This window comes from Haemaphysalis longicornis, unplaced genomic scaffold (genome assembly GCF_048455015.1).
Source record: "Haemaphysalis longicornis isolate Haplotype H1 unplaced genomic scaffold, Haemaphysalis longicornis Haplotype H1 scaffold_4, whole genome shotgun sequence".
Taxonomy (NCBI): domain Eukaryota; kingdom Metazoa; phylum Arthropoda; class Arachnida; order Ixodida; family Ixodidae; genus Haemaphysalis; species Haemaphysalis longicornis.
In genome coordinates, this window is record NW_027526361.1 from 133,476,280 (window position 1) to 133,492,578 (window position 16,299).

Sequence of the window (16,299 nt, forward strand, 5' to 3'; positions counted from 1 at the left end):
CTATAATAAAGAGTTATAGCAGATCGGGAAAACGGTTCCAGTACTGTAACGTCTACCGTCTGGACACCACCGCGCATGCGCAGAACCGTACGGTAAACCAGAGCGACTTGGTCGGACGATACCGAGACGTACCGCGTCCGTCGTTCCAAAGCGGACGGCCGCTTTGGAAGAGTTTGGTAGACGTACGCTTGGCTCACGCCAAGTCGAACGGATTGTAAACATGAGATCGTTTAAGAAAAATGAGGTTGCAACAAGTGAAATCCGCGCGATTCTGACAGCTCAAGCAGCAAGCGAAACACGGTCCCGACCCAACTGACATGGCTTGTCTCGTCGAGCGCCGCATGTACGATAGCTTCTTTTAGGTTAAGTAAAGGCGATCCGGCTGCATAACTAGTATTAACAGCAACATGGGGCCCGTCTACAAATCGGCGAGTGAGGAACAGGCGGTATCAGTGCGAGGGACTCTCAAATACAACGAAAAACTAGAAGCAGCCAGCCGTATGTACTGAGGGCACAGCTTGACCTGCTGGCGCCGTCTGCTGAGGTGGAGTAGAGGTAAAATGCCCGCTTGATGTTCACCCAGTCACTAGTTCGAATCTCTGTAGAAGCGTTGGATATATATTTTTTAATACTGCCTTTAGCGCTTTTAATAACTGAAAACTAATATATATCAGCACAGGAAACGCTACAGACTCACGAAGAATTGCCAAACGACGTACAACCCAAGTCACTCCCAGTCATGGTAGCATGTCCGGTAATTACGGTCTGCTATAACTCTTAAAACGAGCCTTCCCGGTACGGTCCGGTAACGGGTACCGCGTACCGTACCGGAGCCGTTTTTCCGATCTGCTATAACTCTCTAATGAAGTCATCGGGTCCGCAACCGGAATCTGGTGTCTTTGAAGCGTTACTTTGTTAATAGTGCGATGAGTTCCATGCATGGTACAAGGAACCATGAAACACTTGGGATAAACAGATTGTGTTATAACAAAGGTTTTACTGTATTTGACTATTCAACGGGAGTCTGGAGTTCAAGTGGGATGGGCGCCATAAGAGGGAACACCATGCACCAGTCTCGGCAGCAAGTACCATAATTACGCTGTGGGGAGACCGCGCCTCGGCGCCTAGTGGCGGTCGAGAAAGGAGGCACAAAACCAGGCATCCATATCTGCGAGCGTCTTGTTATTTCAAGTTCACATGCACGCAGAACCCAGCACTCGCCGCGGGCAGCACGTACGCGCCCCTCCTTCATCGTCCCTCTATGTTGCGTGGCTCATTGGAACCACGGGACAGTTCCGCCGGTGGTTCAAACACGATTTTCACCAGACGCCACACCGGATTGAAATGTGCTTTCACGCTGTCCTAGTCGTCACACGATTTTAGGGGCGAAGCACTTTAAAGGCTTGTCCGGCGTCTGGCGTCCGTGCTCACGGCACAGCACCATGTAAATCAAAACATCTGTGAACAAAATGTTCACAAAAGGTGAACAAGAACAAAATAAAAAGTTCACAAAAGGTTAGAGAGAGAGAGAGAGAGAGGGAGAGGGCTCTTGGATGGCCGTGCTACGCATGCGCGAGGAGCATTGGATTGGCTCATTGGAACCACGGGACAGTTCCGCCGGTGGTTCAGACACGATTTTCACCAGACGCCACACCGGATTGAAATGTGCTTTCACGCTGTCCTAGTCGTCACACGATTTTAGGGGCGAAGCACTTTAAAGGCTTGTCCGGCGTCTGGCGTCCGTGCTCACGGCACAGCACCATGTAAATCAAAACATCTGTGAACAAAATGTTCACAAAAGGTGAACAAGAACAAAATAAAAAGTTCACAAAAGGTTAGAGAGAGAGAGAGAGAGGGAGAGGGCTCTTGGATGGCCGTGCTACGCATGCGCGAGGAGCATTGGATTGAATTGGATTGGATCTGGATTTGGATTTGATTGGATTAAATTGAATTGCATTGTATTGGATTGGATTGGATTGGATCGGAAATTGTTTTAGCAGCAGTAAGCACTCTCACAGGTGATTTACTGTAAGAACGATCCCCAATGCTTCTCCCACTCGTCATGATTCAGTTCGTGGAGATGCGCGAATTTTTTTAGCCCATATATGGCTTATACTTACTTCCCGTTTGTGAAGGTGCCGGTTCGAGCGGTTGAAAATGCCGCCAGTCCGCTAAATGTTGTCCCGCAGAGATACCACTGGGGTGTCGTCATCGCCGACGTCACGAAAGCGGCAAGGAGGGGGGCGTGATGGAAACGAAACAGTGGACGCCTTGCTATCGTTTGAAAAAATCGCGCCAATCGATGAGGAACCGCGAACATACGCCGTACACTCAAGTATGGTAGCTAATTAAACAGCCTTCGCGCATTTGGTAAGGTTGCTTTCTACGTTTGAGGATACAATACAACTGTGGGAGGCAGTCTGGTGTCTGTTGTTTTCGTTTCAGCCGACTTGCAATGTGCAGTTACTCCAGTAACCGCTTGAAAGCAGCTCGAACTTCTGGAGAATACAGACACAAAGGAGAGACAGCATCCGTATTTAATTTCCCGCCGTATCCGCCAGAAACTCCAGCAGTTCTCCACCATTTATGAATCAACTAGCACAGACTAGATCCATTTTTATTCTCAGATAATTACATCTTACGTGGGGAACTAAACGCTGAGCAACCAGTGGTGGTAGCGTCATGTGGTGTGGATTATACGAGGCACATCGGTAGGCGTGCTTTGTGTGAATTTCTCATCACTAGGTTTCATTTCCTCGTGCGTTATTCTATGGCCATCCCCCTTCTATGGTATTTTCTGTTTATTTCCGTACCTTTCCCACAACGAATAATAGCAGGGTTTATTTCCTGGGCCGGCCGATTTACTTTTCAATTCAACTTGCTCTCTCTTTTCCTCTCTTACAGCTACGCTACGGGATTATGAAACTACAAAAAAAAAAAAAAAACACGCCATCCTCTCCTACCGCTTATAAATTCGCCTGTCCTGACGCTTGGCTCATTCAACGAGCACAAAAAGGCACACGCCAACCCAGCACATGCCGGGCATCAATGCAGGTTTTCTGAAACGCTCACGTTGCGGCTGATGCCTGGACGGTAAAACCTAGCTCTGCATATGCGCAAACATATGAGAGCCTTATAGCGTCCTCACCACAACCAATGCCCACCCCGGAACGACCCTTCCCTAAGGAGCCGAGGCACACTAGACCATACCACGTATCCGAAGAACATCGGCTTCGCAAGTCTCAACAACCTGAATAAGAAAACATGTAGCGCTCGAGGTACAGGCGTCAAAATAAAGTTCTCTCTCTCTCTCTCTCTCTCTCTCTCTCTCTCTCTCTCTCTCTCTCTCTCTCTCTCTCTCTCTCTATCTATCTATCTCTCATGTTGTTATGTTAGTTTTTCCACGCCACTGTGAAAAAGTGTCAGCAGAGGTGAAGGCTGTGGCCAAGTATTCGAGCGCTATTTTGGTGAAAATTGGCGCTCCACGAAGTGCGTATATTTAGAAAAGTGCATATTTTCGGGGCTAAGATGCGACTGCGCTCTCGACGTCTGTCATATTCAGGGAAGTGGGTGGGGCGGAAGAAAATACACGATGAAAAGGTCAGGGCGAAAAAAAAAAAGAGGGGACAAATGAGAAAGAGCTACTTTTTTGCTATGTCAAGCGAGCGGGGCAAGTGACCCTTTTTGGCATGGAGCTTCTATGGGGTGCACAGAGGCATCAGACATCGTTGGGCTTCAAGCTTTAGAGTCCGTAGTGGCTCGATGGGATAAGCATCCCCTGAAAGACATAGACCTGTGATGCGCTTAAGTTCGGAATTGTACACGCACACACCGAACACCACACTACCGACAAAAATCCACACGTAATGGTGCCGCCTGGAATGCAGGTAGCCAGCAGTTTGAGTTTTGCATGAGTCTGCTCCGAAAGGTCGACTGAGAAGCTGAAATTTAACTACAATTCCAGACTGCACCAGTGGCGTGAGGTAGAAAACTGCGGAGCAGAGAAGCTGCGGGTTTGGAAAAACCCTGCCTCGGCACCTCGGTAACCGCAGCAATAAACGAACATGGCCCGAGCACACAACGTTAAGCCAACTTGGTAAAGGGCATGACAGGACCGACATGAATCGGCCCTTATCTACATAGCTATATATAGCCTAGATATTCCTTCGGCGTGTGGAGCTCCGTATTATTTGGTTTTCACGGTGAAGTAAAACGACCACAGCAGCCGCATCTAACAATGTCACGCGTCTCGCGAGGTGCCAACACATGAGGAGCGTCCCGGGACTACTTTACCCTCCACAACAGTAAAAGCGGCTCATCTCTCCCACTCCGCTCGTTATTATTGGTTGGTTGGTTGGTCGGATCCTTAAGTCATGGCGCGATGGGCGGCCAGAGAAGGATGTGTGCGTGTGTTCACTTCTACCTCTTTTATGGCCCTTACTTAAGCCCTACTTAACTCAATTCCTCCACCCTAACCTCGCAGTGTGTGTGCGACCAGCGAAGTATGGTTATACTGGTCGCTTCAAAATAGAGCAAACACGCTCTAAGTCCTGCAGGGGTGTGCGCATTCTACGTCCGCTTTCTATGAATTTCTCGATTGAAATACCATATAAAGAGAAATCACCTAGCGATGACTCAGGTTTATTCGTGTGTGAAAGTCTATTTAATTCCTGCGTATTTTGCCTAACAGCTGTCACTGGTGGCGAACATTCTCGCTGGCTGGGACTGCGGAAACAAAAAGAAAATGATTGATGTCGCTGTTTTTCTGCAAACTCAGCCGCGGTATTTCTCTCGGCCGACCTGTAAACCACACTACATAGTGTGGCGTATTCTCCCTCTCTGTCCTTCAGGCGTGCTCTCCAGCTGTGCTCTATTATTGATTTTACGAGAACATCTCACAGTTTCTCCAAGTATTAGTGAATTAGTTGCCGCTGTATGGTCATACTCACAATGATTGCGAGACCGAAAAATTTACCGATTTTGTGAAAAAGAAATGCTGTAGGACTCTAATAGCTCATAGTAAGGCTTCAGGGGGTTTTTTTGTGCTTTAAAAATGTAGCATAGCATGAAAGCCTTCTTTTAGATCGAAGTTGTAGTTGGCAATCACAGCAGCATCTTTTGTGTCTGTCCGTCAACAAACACAGCCCTTCCCACATAGGCACTTAAGCCTATGTGTCACGTAGGCACATATAGGCACATAGGCCCTTGCCACATAGGCATGCTACTCACGGCACTTTTACATTCGAAAATGTCTAAAAAAATAAAAAAAACCTTCTCCTTCTTCTTCTTCATCTTAATAAGCGTCAGAAAATTGTAGGGGATTGGCCAAGAAATAATAAAGGCTCCACTCTCCATGCTAGGAATGCCGGCCTCCTCTAGTCCAAACTCTAACACGAACTGAAGAAACCACTTCTTGTCTGGTTTGTAGACCTCCACATTGAATCCACGGCCGAAAACACGTCGCCTGGCTTATTCCCACTAATGCAACGTACACTAGCGAGTCATCGGTCAGTAACTCATCTATGCTCCACACACCACGCTAATAATGCCAGCCTTCTTCAGTCAAACACTTCCAACATTAACAGGACGAATCACGTCTTGTCCGGCCTGGTTCTTTAAAGCCACATTGGAGACGCCGACGAAAAAAAGAAACGGCCCTTGGTTATATGCCCGCTTATGCAAGGTGCACTTGCGGGCGATTGGCCAAGGATTCATGGAGGCAACACTCAAGCCTTCTTTAGTGAAAAATTCTTCTGCATGAAACGAACTTCTTCTTTGGTTTGAAGATATCTACATTGAAATCACCGGAGAAAACATCCCCTGGATTGTGGTCCACTGATGCAATATGCCCTTCCGAAGGATGAGGAAAGAATGGCACCATGCTAGGAATGCGGGCCTTCTCTAGATAAAACTCTTCCAATACGTACTGGATTAATCGCTTCTTGTGCGTACGGGAGACCTCCGCATTAAAATCAGCCATGTCTGCCTCACCGGGGTATCATCATCACATTTTGCCCACAGGAAGTTGACGTGCACGCAGTTCTCAATGCCAGCTTTGGGTGCGTTGGGAATATGTACACGACGAAGATTAGATTTCCCTTTTTCGTCTGTACACCCCATACAACCCCACAATTAGTGAAAGTCCTCTCCCTTCCAAAGTAATCTGAGGTTGAGAGTTTGTGGTGTTTCTGTAGATCTCCGATGTGCTTCCAACTTCGCGGAGTGGAATGGCTTCAGTGTTCTTTTCTCGAAAATTGATTCTTCGAATTACAGGCTTATTTAATTACAAACAAGTCAAAATTGACGATGCCAATGGAATCGGATATTCGAGCCACACAGGAATTCCTAAAAGGCAATTAAGACATATAACATCTTGACACTTCTTGCTGCCGTCTCTGCGTATTGGTAAGAATATATGGTTTCATGGCAGCCATTTTGAACAAAAAATGCAGGGGGAACTCGAATTATGCCAGAGCCGAAGCACTTAGTGTTATGCTATATGGATGACATTGCGTAATCCATGACGGATGGCTTTACGCACGACCTGGTGAGTTTCACAAACTCAACCAGATGTTTCTCGCACGCAGTGCTGCTAGAAATAATGCCACACACCAGGTACTAAAAATATTGTACAGAAGTACGATTACAACCACGATTGCCTTCAAACATCTCGGCTCTTGAATTATAGGGCGATATTTTACGTGCCCCGTGCCAAAAGCCAGCTAAAACGTACTCCTCCACTTCATGTCCGATAAATAATGTGTAGAAGCATATTAAATTTTTTTCCTGCTCCCCAAAAGGACCGCCAGGGGAGAAAAGTTGGAACTGCCGTGAATTGCGCCGAGAGCAGCGTACCGGTGTAAGGCATATAGGATTACTCACTCTCTTTAACTACAAAATTACAGAAGCAAAGAAAGGCAGTGCAGCATCTTTCCCGCAGAATATTCTAGGCGGCGGTGTGTCTACTGCAGTAGCCCAATAATTTATGCTCACTAGGATAGTACGTCGCAAGCCCGGGATCTCCTCTGAAACGTTTAGTTTTTTTTTTTCCACAAAAAAGCAGAAACACTGGGCGCTGCATTAAAAAACCTTGTTTTGCCATATGAGATTACTCCATTTTGTGAAGGTGTGTTTATTAAAATCTGCGAAAGGCTTCCGCGTACAGAACCTTATTCATGAATCATGATTGTAAGCGGACGCAGACATGTGTAGTTAAAAAAACAGTAAAACGTTTTTTTTTTCTTATAGCCCCAGATTTTTCTGCAAAAAAGCCGATCACCAGGAAACCTATTAAAACCAATGCGGAAAAGTAATGATTTCCATGCAGCAGTGGGTCGACTTGAGCATGAACATTGCAAACTTGTAATTTGCATAACTCGAAACAGTATTTGTGTCATTCGTTGGGAAACGCTACTGTGGATAGTTTTAAACCTGATAGTTTACATGAATCTGGAAGATGGTAAAGCAACGTGTTAAACATAAAACTGTGCCAAAAGCACGCTTTCAGCTTCAACAGTAGCTGTGTGAAAATGCTGTGCTATCCACGGAATAATTCCAGATAAATCACTTCTGAAAGAAAAAAAAAAAAAAAAAGCTGCTATGAGTCGGGAAGCTTCGCCTGTTTGCACCAGCACAAAGTTGGAGCACTGCACGCAAGCGGCGTTTTGCTCCAGAAAAAAAAATGTGCCCTGTCTCGAGCGTCTTACTCACCGGGGGAGGGGCAGAGGCGGCAGCGAGTCTGTGTGGCCACATCGGCCGTCGCCGGCCAAGAATTGCTGCGCCGGCGACCGCTACAACAGCGCTCGCGAGGCGATTCCCGCTCTTCTTCGGGGGACCGGTCTTCCGCCTCGGGTTCGACCCAGGCGTCGACCAACAGAGCCACGGCTATTGCCATCGTAACATTCACATCCGTACGAACGCCGCACTGTGGGAGCCAGCACTCCACTCACACGTCACCAAACCGTCACACACACGGCGAAAAACAAAATTGCGATGTCCGCTATTCACTGTAGTAGTTTACGTTAATACATGGCAGCGTATGTTTCACTACCCAAGTTTGTAGTGCACAGAAAATAATGCCGAGAAGCGGGATGTTGGGCAGGCCATTGTATTCACCACCAACTTAACAACGGACGCTTAAGAAGCGTACGTAGGGCAAAGCACTTGAGCATGTCGTTGTAGTTCTCCCTTTCCCAAATTATTGGTTCCTAAATTTGGGAAGATCCGAATAGCGCAACAGGCGGGTTCTCCAGGTGCAACAACACTGTTCGCGCCATCATCTCTCAGTCGTAGTCGACGCATCTTGTACTCAACACCGGGGCAGCGAAGTTACGCTGCTGCAAGCTCTGCATGGTGTCACTGCAGAGGATAAGCGGGCACTTTCAAACCACTGGCACCACGTAGCAGCTGCACAGGACATACACGCACCAAATTCGGCGAGTCGAAAACGAACGCAAGCGAGCGCAGTGTTGTTGCCGAGCGCGGCGGCTCGACACGGCTGCGGGGACTGCCGTGGAAAACACATGTGTTGCGTGCTTCTGTCTCTGCTGCGGCTGCTGATGCGGCCTCTTCGCGCACTCCGCAGCTGTGCGACCTGTCACGTGACTCTGTCGCTGCAGTGCAACTTGCCGTCTCTCCAAACACCGCCGCTATCTTTTTTTTTTTTTTCCTCCCTCGATGAAGTGCGGGCGTAACGTTAAAGAGACTGACTCTTCCGCAAGGTGGCATACCAGCGTGTCAGCCTTGCCCGCACGCCGGGCGCTATTGTCTACGTGCTGTGCAAATCATTTATCACACCGGGATAAGGTTTGAGCTTTGACAAATGGTACCAATGAGATTCTTCGGGTTTCAAACGCTCTTACGGAAGAATACGATTGGGAAACAAGAAGGAGATGGACGCAGGCTTGAGCGATGTCTACCAGGAAGGGAGTTATGTGCGGCGACTTGTTAAAGAACAAAGAGAAGTTGTAAAACAACGTGCGGAAGCAACGCGACACATCACAAGAGGCATGAATGGAAGGGGAGGGACTGATATGCCGGTTGCCATGGTAACGAGGAACGCCAAGAACCGCTCTGTGTGAGTGGCCTGTCGTGCATCGAAGTAACCTTTAAGTGAAAAAGCATGGCAAGCGCGAAAGAATACTATAAAAGCCAGCCTTAGTACTTTCAGTAACTCACAGGAATTCCTTACTGTGTAAGCTGGCTACACCTTGATACCCAGCAACTTCTGTTATATGAACGCATATGTCACATATGGTGACCTGTGGGACATATGTGCTCATATATCAGAAGTTGCTGGGAACGCCAGTGCCACCATATTACACTGTAACAAATTATGACCAGAAATGTCACATGTGGTGACATGTCTGATATATGAGCAACCTAGTGCGAGTGTTTTATAGAGCGATCATTTCGCTTGCGTGAAATTTTTAGTTTTGGGTGCTGACGATGCAGAAATAGTTTGCACAATGCTTCACAATTCTTTGCGCAGTTCGGTGATGATAGTTAGCGGCCGTATAATTACTCCTGGTCGCTTCTGGCACTCCAATACCGACTGTGCGTAAATACTGCGTAAAATTTAACACCTCTTCAGTTATTAGGTGTAAAGGATGCACCGATAATAAATGTAATCTGCCTCTTAAGCAAGGTTGAAAATCATTTGTGACGTTGAATGTTTACACTCCCGCCGTCCTGAATTGTTTTCTTGCAGCTCGACCATACGTTCAATCCCCACGTTTCCTCTTGTGTTCTTGTTTTCTTTTTGAATTTCTCCGTTGTGTTTTTTCCGCTGCTCTGCTGTGTCCTGTGTGTATTGCTCGAAACACAATGAAAGAAAACAGCAGTGCGCGAACTGTCTGCTCCGCGTTGTTTCCGTCAACGTTGCTTTCATTAGATTCATTGTGTTGCGACGTATCGATCTGAAGTGTTCACTTACGACCTATAGTATTTGCCGCAGTGTCAGCTTTTGTGTCAACTCTAATTGTGTTTCTCATCGCACCCTATTTCCGACCACTTGGTGCTTTTTTTATGTCCACATGCGACTTTCAATAACTAACTAACTAACTAACTAACTAACTAACTAACTAACTAACTAACTAACTAACTAACTAACTAACTAACTAAATAAATAAATAAATAAATAAATAAATAAACACGGAATAACCTGAATCTCATGTAAGCTGCACCACGCCTTATGTTAAACGGAACTTGTGTGCACAGCAGTGCTCCGCGTGCATTTTCAATGCCAAAACAAAAACAAATAAGAAGATCCCGGATCTACGCGAAATCACCGTAAGTGCCGTTATAATAAGAATTTTGCTGGCACAGCATCCGTCGGCTTGTGGTTGTCCGAGGAACACTGCAGATAGCAGGGCAGGACAGCATTGAAATGCATGTATATTCGACGCGTTTTCTTTTGATGCAGTGAGTATTTAGTATTAGGTATCGCTTGACAAAACAGCAAGTCGACAAGTATCGACATAAAAATACGATTGTGAGGCATTGGGCTGGTGGATACTTCACACATCACCCCAACAATTTTGAGTTGCTGGTATGGCTTGAGAAAGGACAGATCTCCTCTGGAGGGATGGTGGGCAAGCAAGCTAAAGGCTGTTTTCTTCCCCGTCCATGTTACAAAACGGGTTCAAACGGAAAGGGTTCCATACTCCCCGAAACCGCTTATACGGAAGACAATCCTGGTATGGTCTTTTGACGGAATCTCTTCCCTGGAGGTTCATTCTCTAGCATGAAGAGAGAAGAGAACAGGCCGTATGCGTCCGTCGAGCATGCATCAGCTCTGTTCGGGATGAAGTGGAGGCCGCTGTGCAGAAACAATAACGTCATTCCTGCTCTTTCCCTGCATGGACGGCACAAGTTATTCGGCGCCTTTGTGAGCAGCCTGGATTACTTGACTCCAGCGGGTGGTAGTATCCCAAGCCGCTAGACCTTGGCGTCCACAGTAGGTGTAGGGCGATTCAGTCTACCGACGGTCTTGTCTGGTAGGCTCATTTTTCGTTTAAACTCTGGGCGCATCCTGTTACGATTCTGCACGCCACAACCATGTTCGCGCGTCCTGCAAAGTTTTGCGACTGCAAGCCTGCCTCGGACAGATCACAACATGCCGCAGAACGGCCGGCGCAAGGGCGCCTCGCTGTGGGTGATTCGAACTTCGTCTCTGCGTGCAGCGACTTGCCCGAAGGAAGAGGACATCGCAGCCGCGGCCTACTCTATTTCCTCTCAGACTCAGCGTGCGCCGCTACTACCCCCCCCACCCCCCCTCACGAACTATGGAACGAGAGTTGTGTGTGTCTGTAGTGTGTTCGCGCCGTGTACAAAAGCAGAGGGAACGTTGTTTGATCGTTAGCGCTTTGGGCATAAATACGGCGCCCAGAACGCAGAAGATTATTCGCTTTGGAGCAGCGAATCAATGCTGTCACTCCGCTGGAGTCCTGCGCTGTAACATCGCCCGTTCCTGTCTTGCTTCGGCTCATCTCTCGCCATTCAGTAAACCAGTTAATTTTGCCTTCGGCTTCCTCTCGTCGTCACCAAGCCAGCAGCTTTTGCCGGACGCTCTTCACCGCGCTACCTCACATGACGGAGGTGATGGAGCCCGGTGCTGGGACGCCTTCCTGAATGTCACAATCAGAATTATATAGGTAGTAAGTATTCACTATCGGGCTTGGCAAACGCAGCCCTGTAGTCTTTCGGACCGCCCCAATGGTGGTGGCCAGGGCGTTGCCTTACACCCAAAGTCGCAGGCTCCATTATCAGTCACGGCGGTTCTGTTTTTAACGTAGAGGAGCAAAAAGCCATAAACCTGCACGCAAGGGATTTCGAAGAACAGTCTTGATACGGCCTAAATTAATCCACATCCTTCCACTCTGACGCTCCTCACATCTTATGTGTAGCGTGGGTACTAAGCTAACAACAAGGATTCTATACTACCTAGCCCTGTCATACCAACTCGAATGCCAACCGTGTAATTTACCTCGATCTTAGCTGCCGAAAACGGTCAGCTATGCGCTCTTTTATTATAGATATTTTACCATTATGTTTGCTTCTTTGACACAAGTTCTTTTTTTTAGCTCAGAAGCCAAACCTCTAAGCACTCACGGTACTCGGAGGTTCGTGGCCTGAGAAGCTCAGTCAGGAAGTTCGAAGTACAAATTTCTGATTATATCCTTTCTCAATCCTTCACCTATTCCCTTTCAGTCCCGCCTGATACAATAACATCGCTCTACAACCGTTTCGATAACGGTTAGTGACTTCTTAATTTCGAACCAATATGCTCGAACGTGTTTTTTTCTCTCCTCTACAAGTATACTTTCTTCTGTCACTAATTATGTCATTAAAAATCAAAAATGATGCCCGATTTTGAGCGCGTTTACGAGTCGAACACGAATATATCGAACTGCGAGGGGATCGCGGTATAGTTCGGTATATCGATGATTTGAAATATGAAATAGGCCGTGTGAGGATTCTTTGATAAACGCACATCACTGAGGGCTTTCCGAGATTTTGGCGAGCGGTAGCTTGCCCATCTGCTCCTTACGACATGAAAAATTCGAAGCACAGCGCGACGAACACCGCACCGTTCATTTAACATAAAAAAGTATTAGAGGTTCGCTTTCTCCTTCTTCTGCTTCGTAAAGTTCACCACGCTGTCTTGAAGCGAACGAGACCATCAAAATGAGAAAATCCGGCGTTGTACAATGTGCCAAAACAGTGGCGAATCTGAACACTGACGCGAGCTCGGTTGCAGTAGGCGATTGGGAACGATCGCCTATACGGCGGTCGCTTCTTTGGTATCGGTGATGTCCGCCACAGCTAGCACATCGCCGTTAGCCCTTACGAACTCCTATGCCGTTGTGCCATTTAGAATGGCGCGTGGGAATGCTGACAGCTCTCTAATTCCCTCTCGAGGCATTCAGCGCCGTCGTCACCAGTATGCGAACACCTCCCGTCTGGAGGCGCGTAACAAAACCGCTTTGCACACGACAGGCTCCGGATCGGCCGGGCTGTGGCCGTGCTGACTTCGCCTTTGCTGACTTCGCCGGGCTGACTTCGTCAGGTTTGTGCGCAGTATCGCGCCCAAAAAGGCTGCGAGAAATTTCGAATACCTGTGCAGCCGACGTCTTTTTACCGGCCTGTACCAGTCGAATAATGTCCCCTTTCGTCGCTAAATCCAAATAATTTCGTTTTTTGGGGCGAAGCTCCTTAGGGGCTGAGACTGTTGGCGTCTCCTGTCGTCGTCGTCGTCGTCGTAATCGTCGTCTCATGTATACTACTAAAAAACACCGTTACGCCTCGCGCTAGAGCGCTTCGTAATGCCTTCTAGAAAAACGCGGGGACACTCGTTTGCGCCTCGCGTTAGAGAGCTTCGTGCTTCAGAGACAAGAAACTTTTACAGCAAAGGTGCATACCTCTGCCTTCCAACGATTTTATCTCCGTTGGCAAAAACTCCGAGGCGCCAAGAGTACACTTATATACACTGCATGCTTCGCCCCTCCTCAGGTTTCACGTTAGTGGAGATGGCCCAGAATTTTTCTTGACCATGGCTCCGAAACGAGTGCCATGGACAAATCAAACACGCATCACCCCGCATCGGTCCGCCTGCGCGAACCACCACTGCTAATTGCTGAAGCACCCAGAAAAAGGTCCAGAAACCGAGCGCTTCTGGTGGGTTTTCGTTCCCTCTGTGTGGCTTCCACACGCGATCACTTCCGGCGTTCTCGCTGGCATTCGGCTTCCCCTCATGCTAACGGTAGAGCAGGTGTTGAAGGCCATCGCACATGCCACCAAAGCGACGCTACGCCGCCTCCTTCTCACCGAGTGCGGCAGCGCCCGCGAGAAGTTGTCATCACGGAGGTTATGATCATCGCAACACCGCATCAGGAGAAGCGGACTTGCAGGGGCACTTGCGAAGCAGCGTTCGATATACCGAATGCGCCCATAATCGGGAGTTCGATGCACGCGTACAACAACGCTATAATTTTGCAGCGTAAGCTACACTAGCCGAGGTTGAGCGGTTTCGCGTGTGCCGTGAAGGGCCGTTCTGCGCAAGCGCGAGAAGCAGTGGATTGGTTTGGATCGGATCGGATTGGATTGGATTGGATTAAATTGGATTGTGTTGGATTGAAATCCAATTCAATTGGAGTACGGGTGCTGACCCTTAGCTCACGCTACGTATATTCTGGCATTGCCGCGCTAAGCCACTGCTAATTTTTTTTCATACGAACTCCAAGGAGATGTTCGAAGTGTACGATATAGAGAATAATTCGATGTATCCGTTTTCGATATAACTGTGTTCGATTGTATACAGTTAGAATTGGGCTTTCGCTTTCAGAAGCAACACTCGGGATTGGAGGCGCGTTGCAGGCTACGGATTAACTTAAGACAACAGAGGTTATTTAAGGTGCGTTTATCTCGCACGTAAATGGGTTTATTCTCGTTACTATTTTTTTTGCCCTTGTTTGACTCCATCTAAAGAAGGGCTGGGGCTGCCCGGAACGCACTCCAAGATTTTAGGTGCACCTGAAAAACGCCTTAGCAGAACACCTCCACTGCCACGGAAGCTTACAGTTAACGCACAGTGACGAAGGAACCGTGTAACAACAACCGCTAGCTTTCATTGTAAACAGCGCATTCCACTGCCTTCCTTGTCAGATGCTGGACACGCCGCTCCGGGATCGCCGTTCATACCTCAAATCACTCGTTCTACGCGCGAAAGAAGCAGGAAGAAAATGGTTCGTGCTATTCTGCTCCGTGAATTGAAGCTTGGGAACGCGTATTGGTGTGCTTCGCTCCGTAATAAATAGCGACGGAAAGGAGGGGATTCAAAGCTGCGGCACAAACTTTCTCGGTCACTTCGCTATCGTGGAAGAGAGATACCACAAACTATCCGCGCAATGACATCGCGAATCAGCGCGCCCACGCGGACCGCGAACTCGGGCGTCCTGAACGCCTTCCCCGCGTCGACCGTATGCACACACAAACAAAAAAGAAATGAAGCGACAATGTTCAGAAGAATAACTCATTTCGAACGGCACCGCATTCCCCTCTTCTCGCACTTTCCCTTGAAACGCTGATGGGAGCAAGAGCCCGCTGACGGGTTTTCCAAGAACTCGTGTCCTGTCCAAGCCGTCGTCTCTGACACGTCGCCGAAGCAGGACGTCGTTTCTCGGCAGAACACGACACTGAGAAACATACGCAGCCGAGACGTAAACAACACGACGACAACCCGTGTTCCACAACAGCGAGACATCGAGTCGTAACAAGACGGCACCGCGAAGCGCTGCGAAACGGTACGCGGCGCGAAAGGAGCGGAATTCGACACCCGATATCCTCCCCGGTATACGAGCCTTGGCAGTGGCAAACGGCTGCACTCTTCGCCATAAAAAGATCTATGTGTCTGCACCCCGCAGAGGGTGCGCCCGAAATGGTCTCTCTTTTCGGTCTACGCTGAAATGCTGCCCCGTTTTGGGGTTTCTTTTTAAACTCGGCTCAGGGCAAAAGGGCCCTCCCGTGACGCTCGCTTAGATACTTTGTGACTCACTGCTTGTACAACATACCAAGTAACTTCTTAAAGGAGTACTGACAAGAAATTTTCGTGTTACGTTTTTTTTTTTTTTTGCTGTTATGGATGCCTACCAGCCTACTAATCATAGAATAACACATTAGACAGCCGGTACGAAAGTAAATAATAATGTAGAGCTGGTTTATTTGGTCACTTTCAGTTTCGACAAAACAAACACAGAGGCGGCCGTCATGACAGGAGGACACTCGTGACGTCACCGTTCTTGTCGTACCACTGCCAGTGTGGACGCGCTCGAGAGCGCGAGCGTGCGTGCGAGCGTCCAGACAAGCACCCGGGCAGCATGACGTGCGTCCCAAAACCGCGACGTGTCACAGACATTACATCAGCGCGCCAGCCGGAGCCAGCGCGTTGGTCACGTCACGGGGGCCCTCACGTCCGCAGTTTGCGGCCAGGGGGAGCAGATGGCCATGCTAATGCCGACTGAAAAAACGTATCCGTTCTAAGCTTTCTCGTGCGCGCAAATATTAAAATGTAGTTAAAATATGTTATACTGAACGGTTACTGTTAAAACTTGGTAGGGAACATCTCCATATACAACGGAGGCCTTTTACGTAGTTGTCTTCGCTTTGAAATTGCGTGTCGCTACTCCTTTAACACCGAGTAACTTCTCAATCTTGCGTGGAACCGAATTCACATTTGTGCACGAAAGTGACGAAAATCTCACAAAACCGCTGCGAGGTTATTTTTCAAGCGAAGCTTTCTAT

General features: G+C 48.1%; 1 protein-coding gene across 1 annotated transcript in view; it reads right to left on the minus strand.

Moving 5' to 3' along the window:
- Nucleotides 1-8,538, minus strand: part of LOC144179389 (uncharacterized) — a 135,806-nt gene extending 127,268 nt beyond the window's left edge. The window contains exon 1 of the mRNA XM_077707724.1: nucleotides 7,711-8,538. Coding sequence (XP_077563850.1) covers nucleotides 7,711-7,894 — 184 coding nt within the window. The 5' untranslated portion in view covers nucleotides 7,895-8,538. The remainder of the gene's footprint in view (nucleotides 1-7,710) is intronic.
- Nucleotides 8,539-16,299: the final 7,761 nt, after the last annotated feature.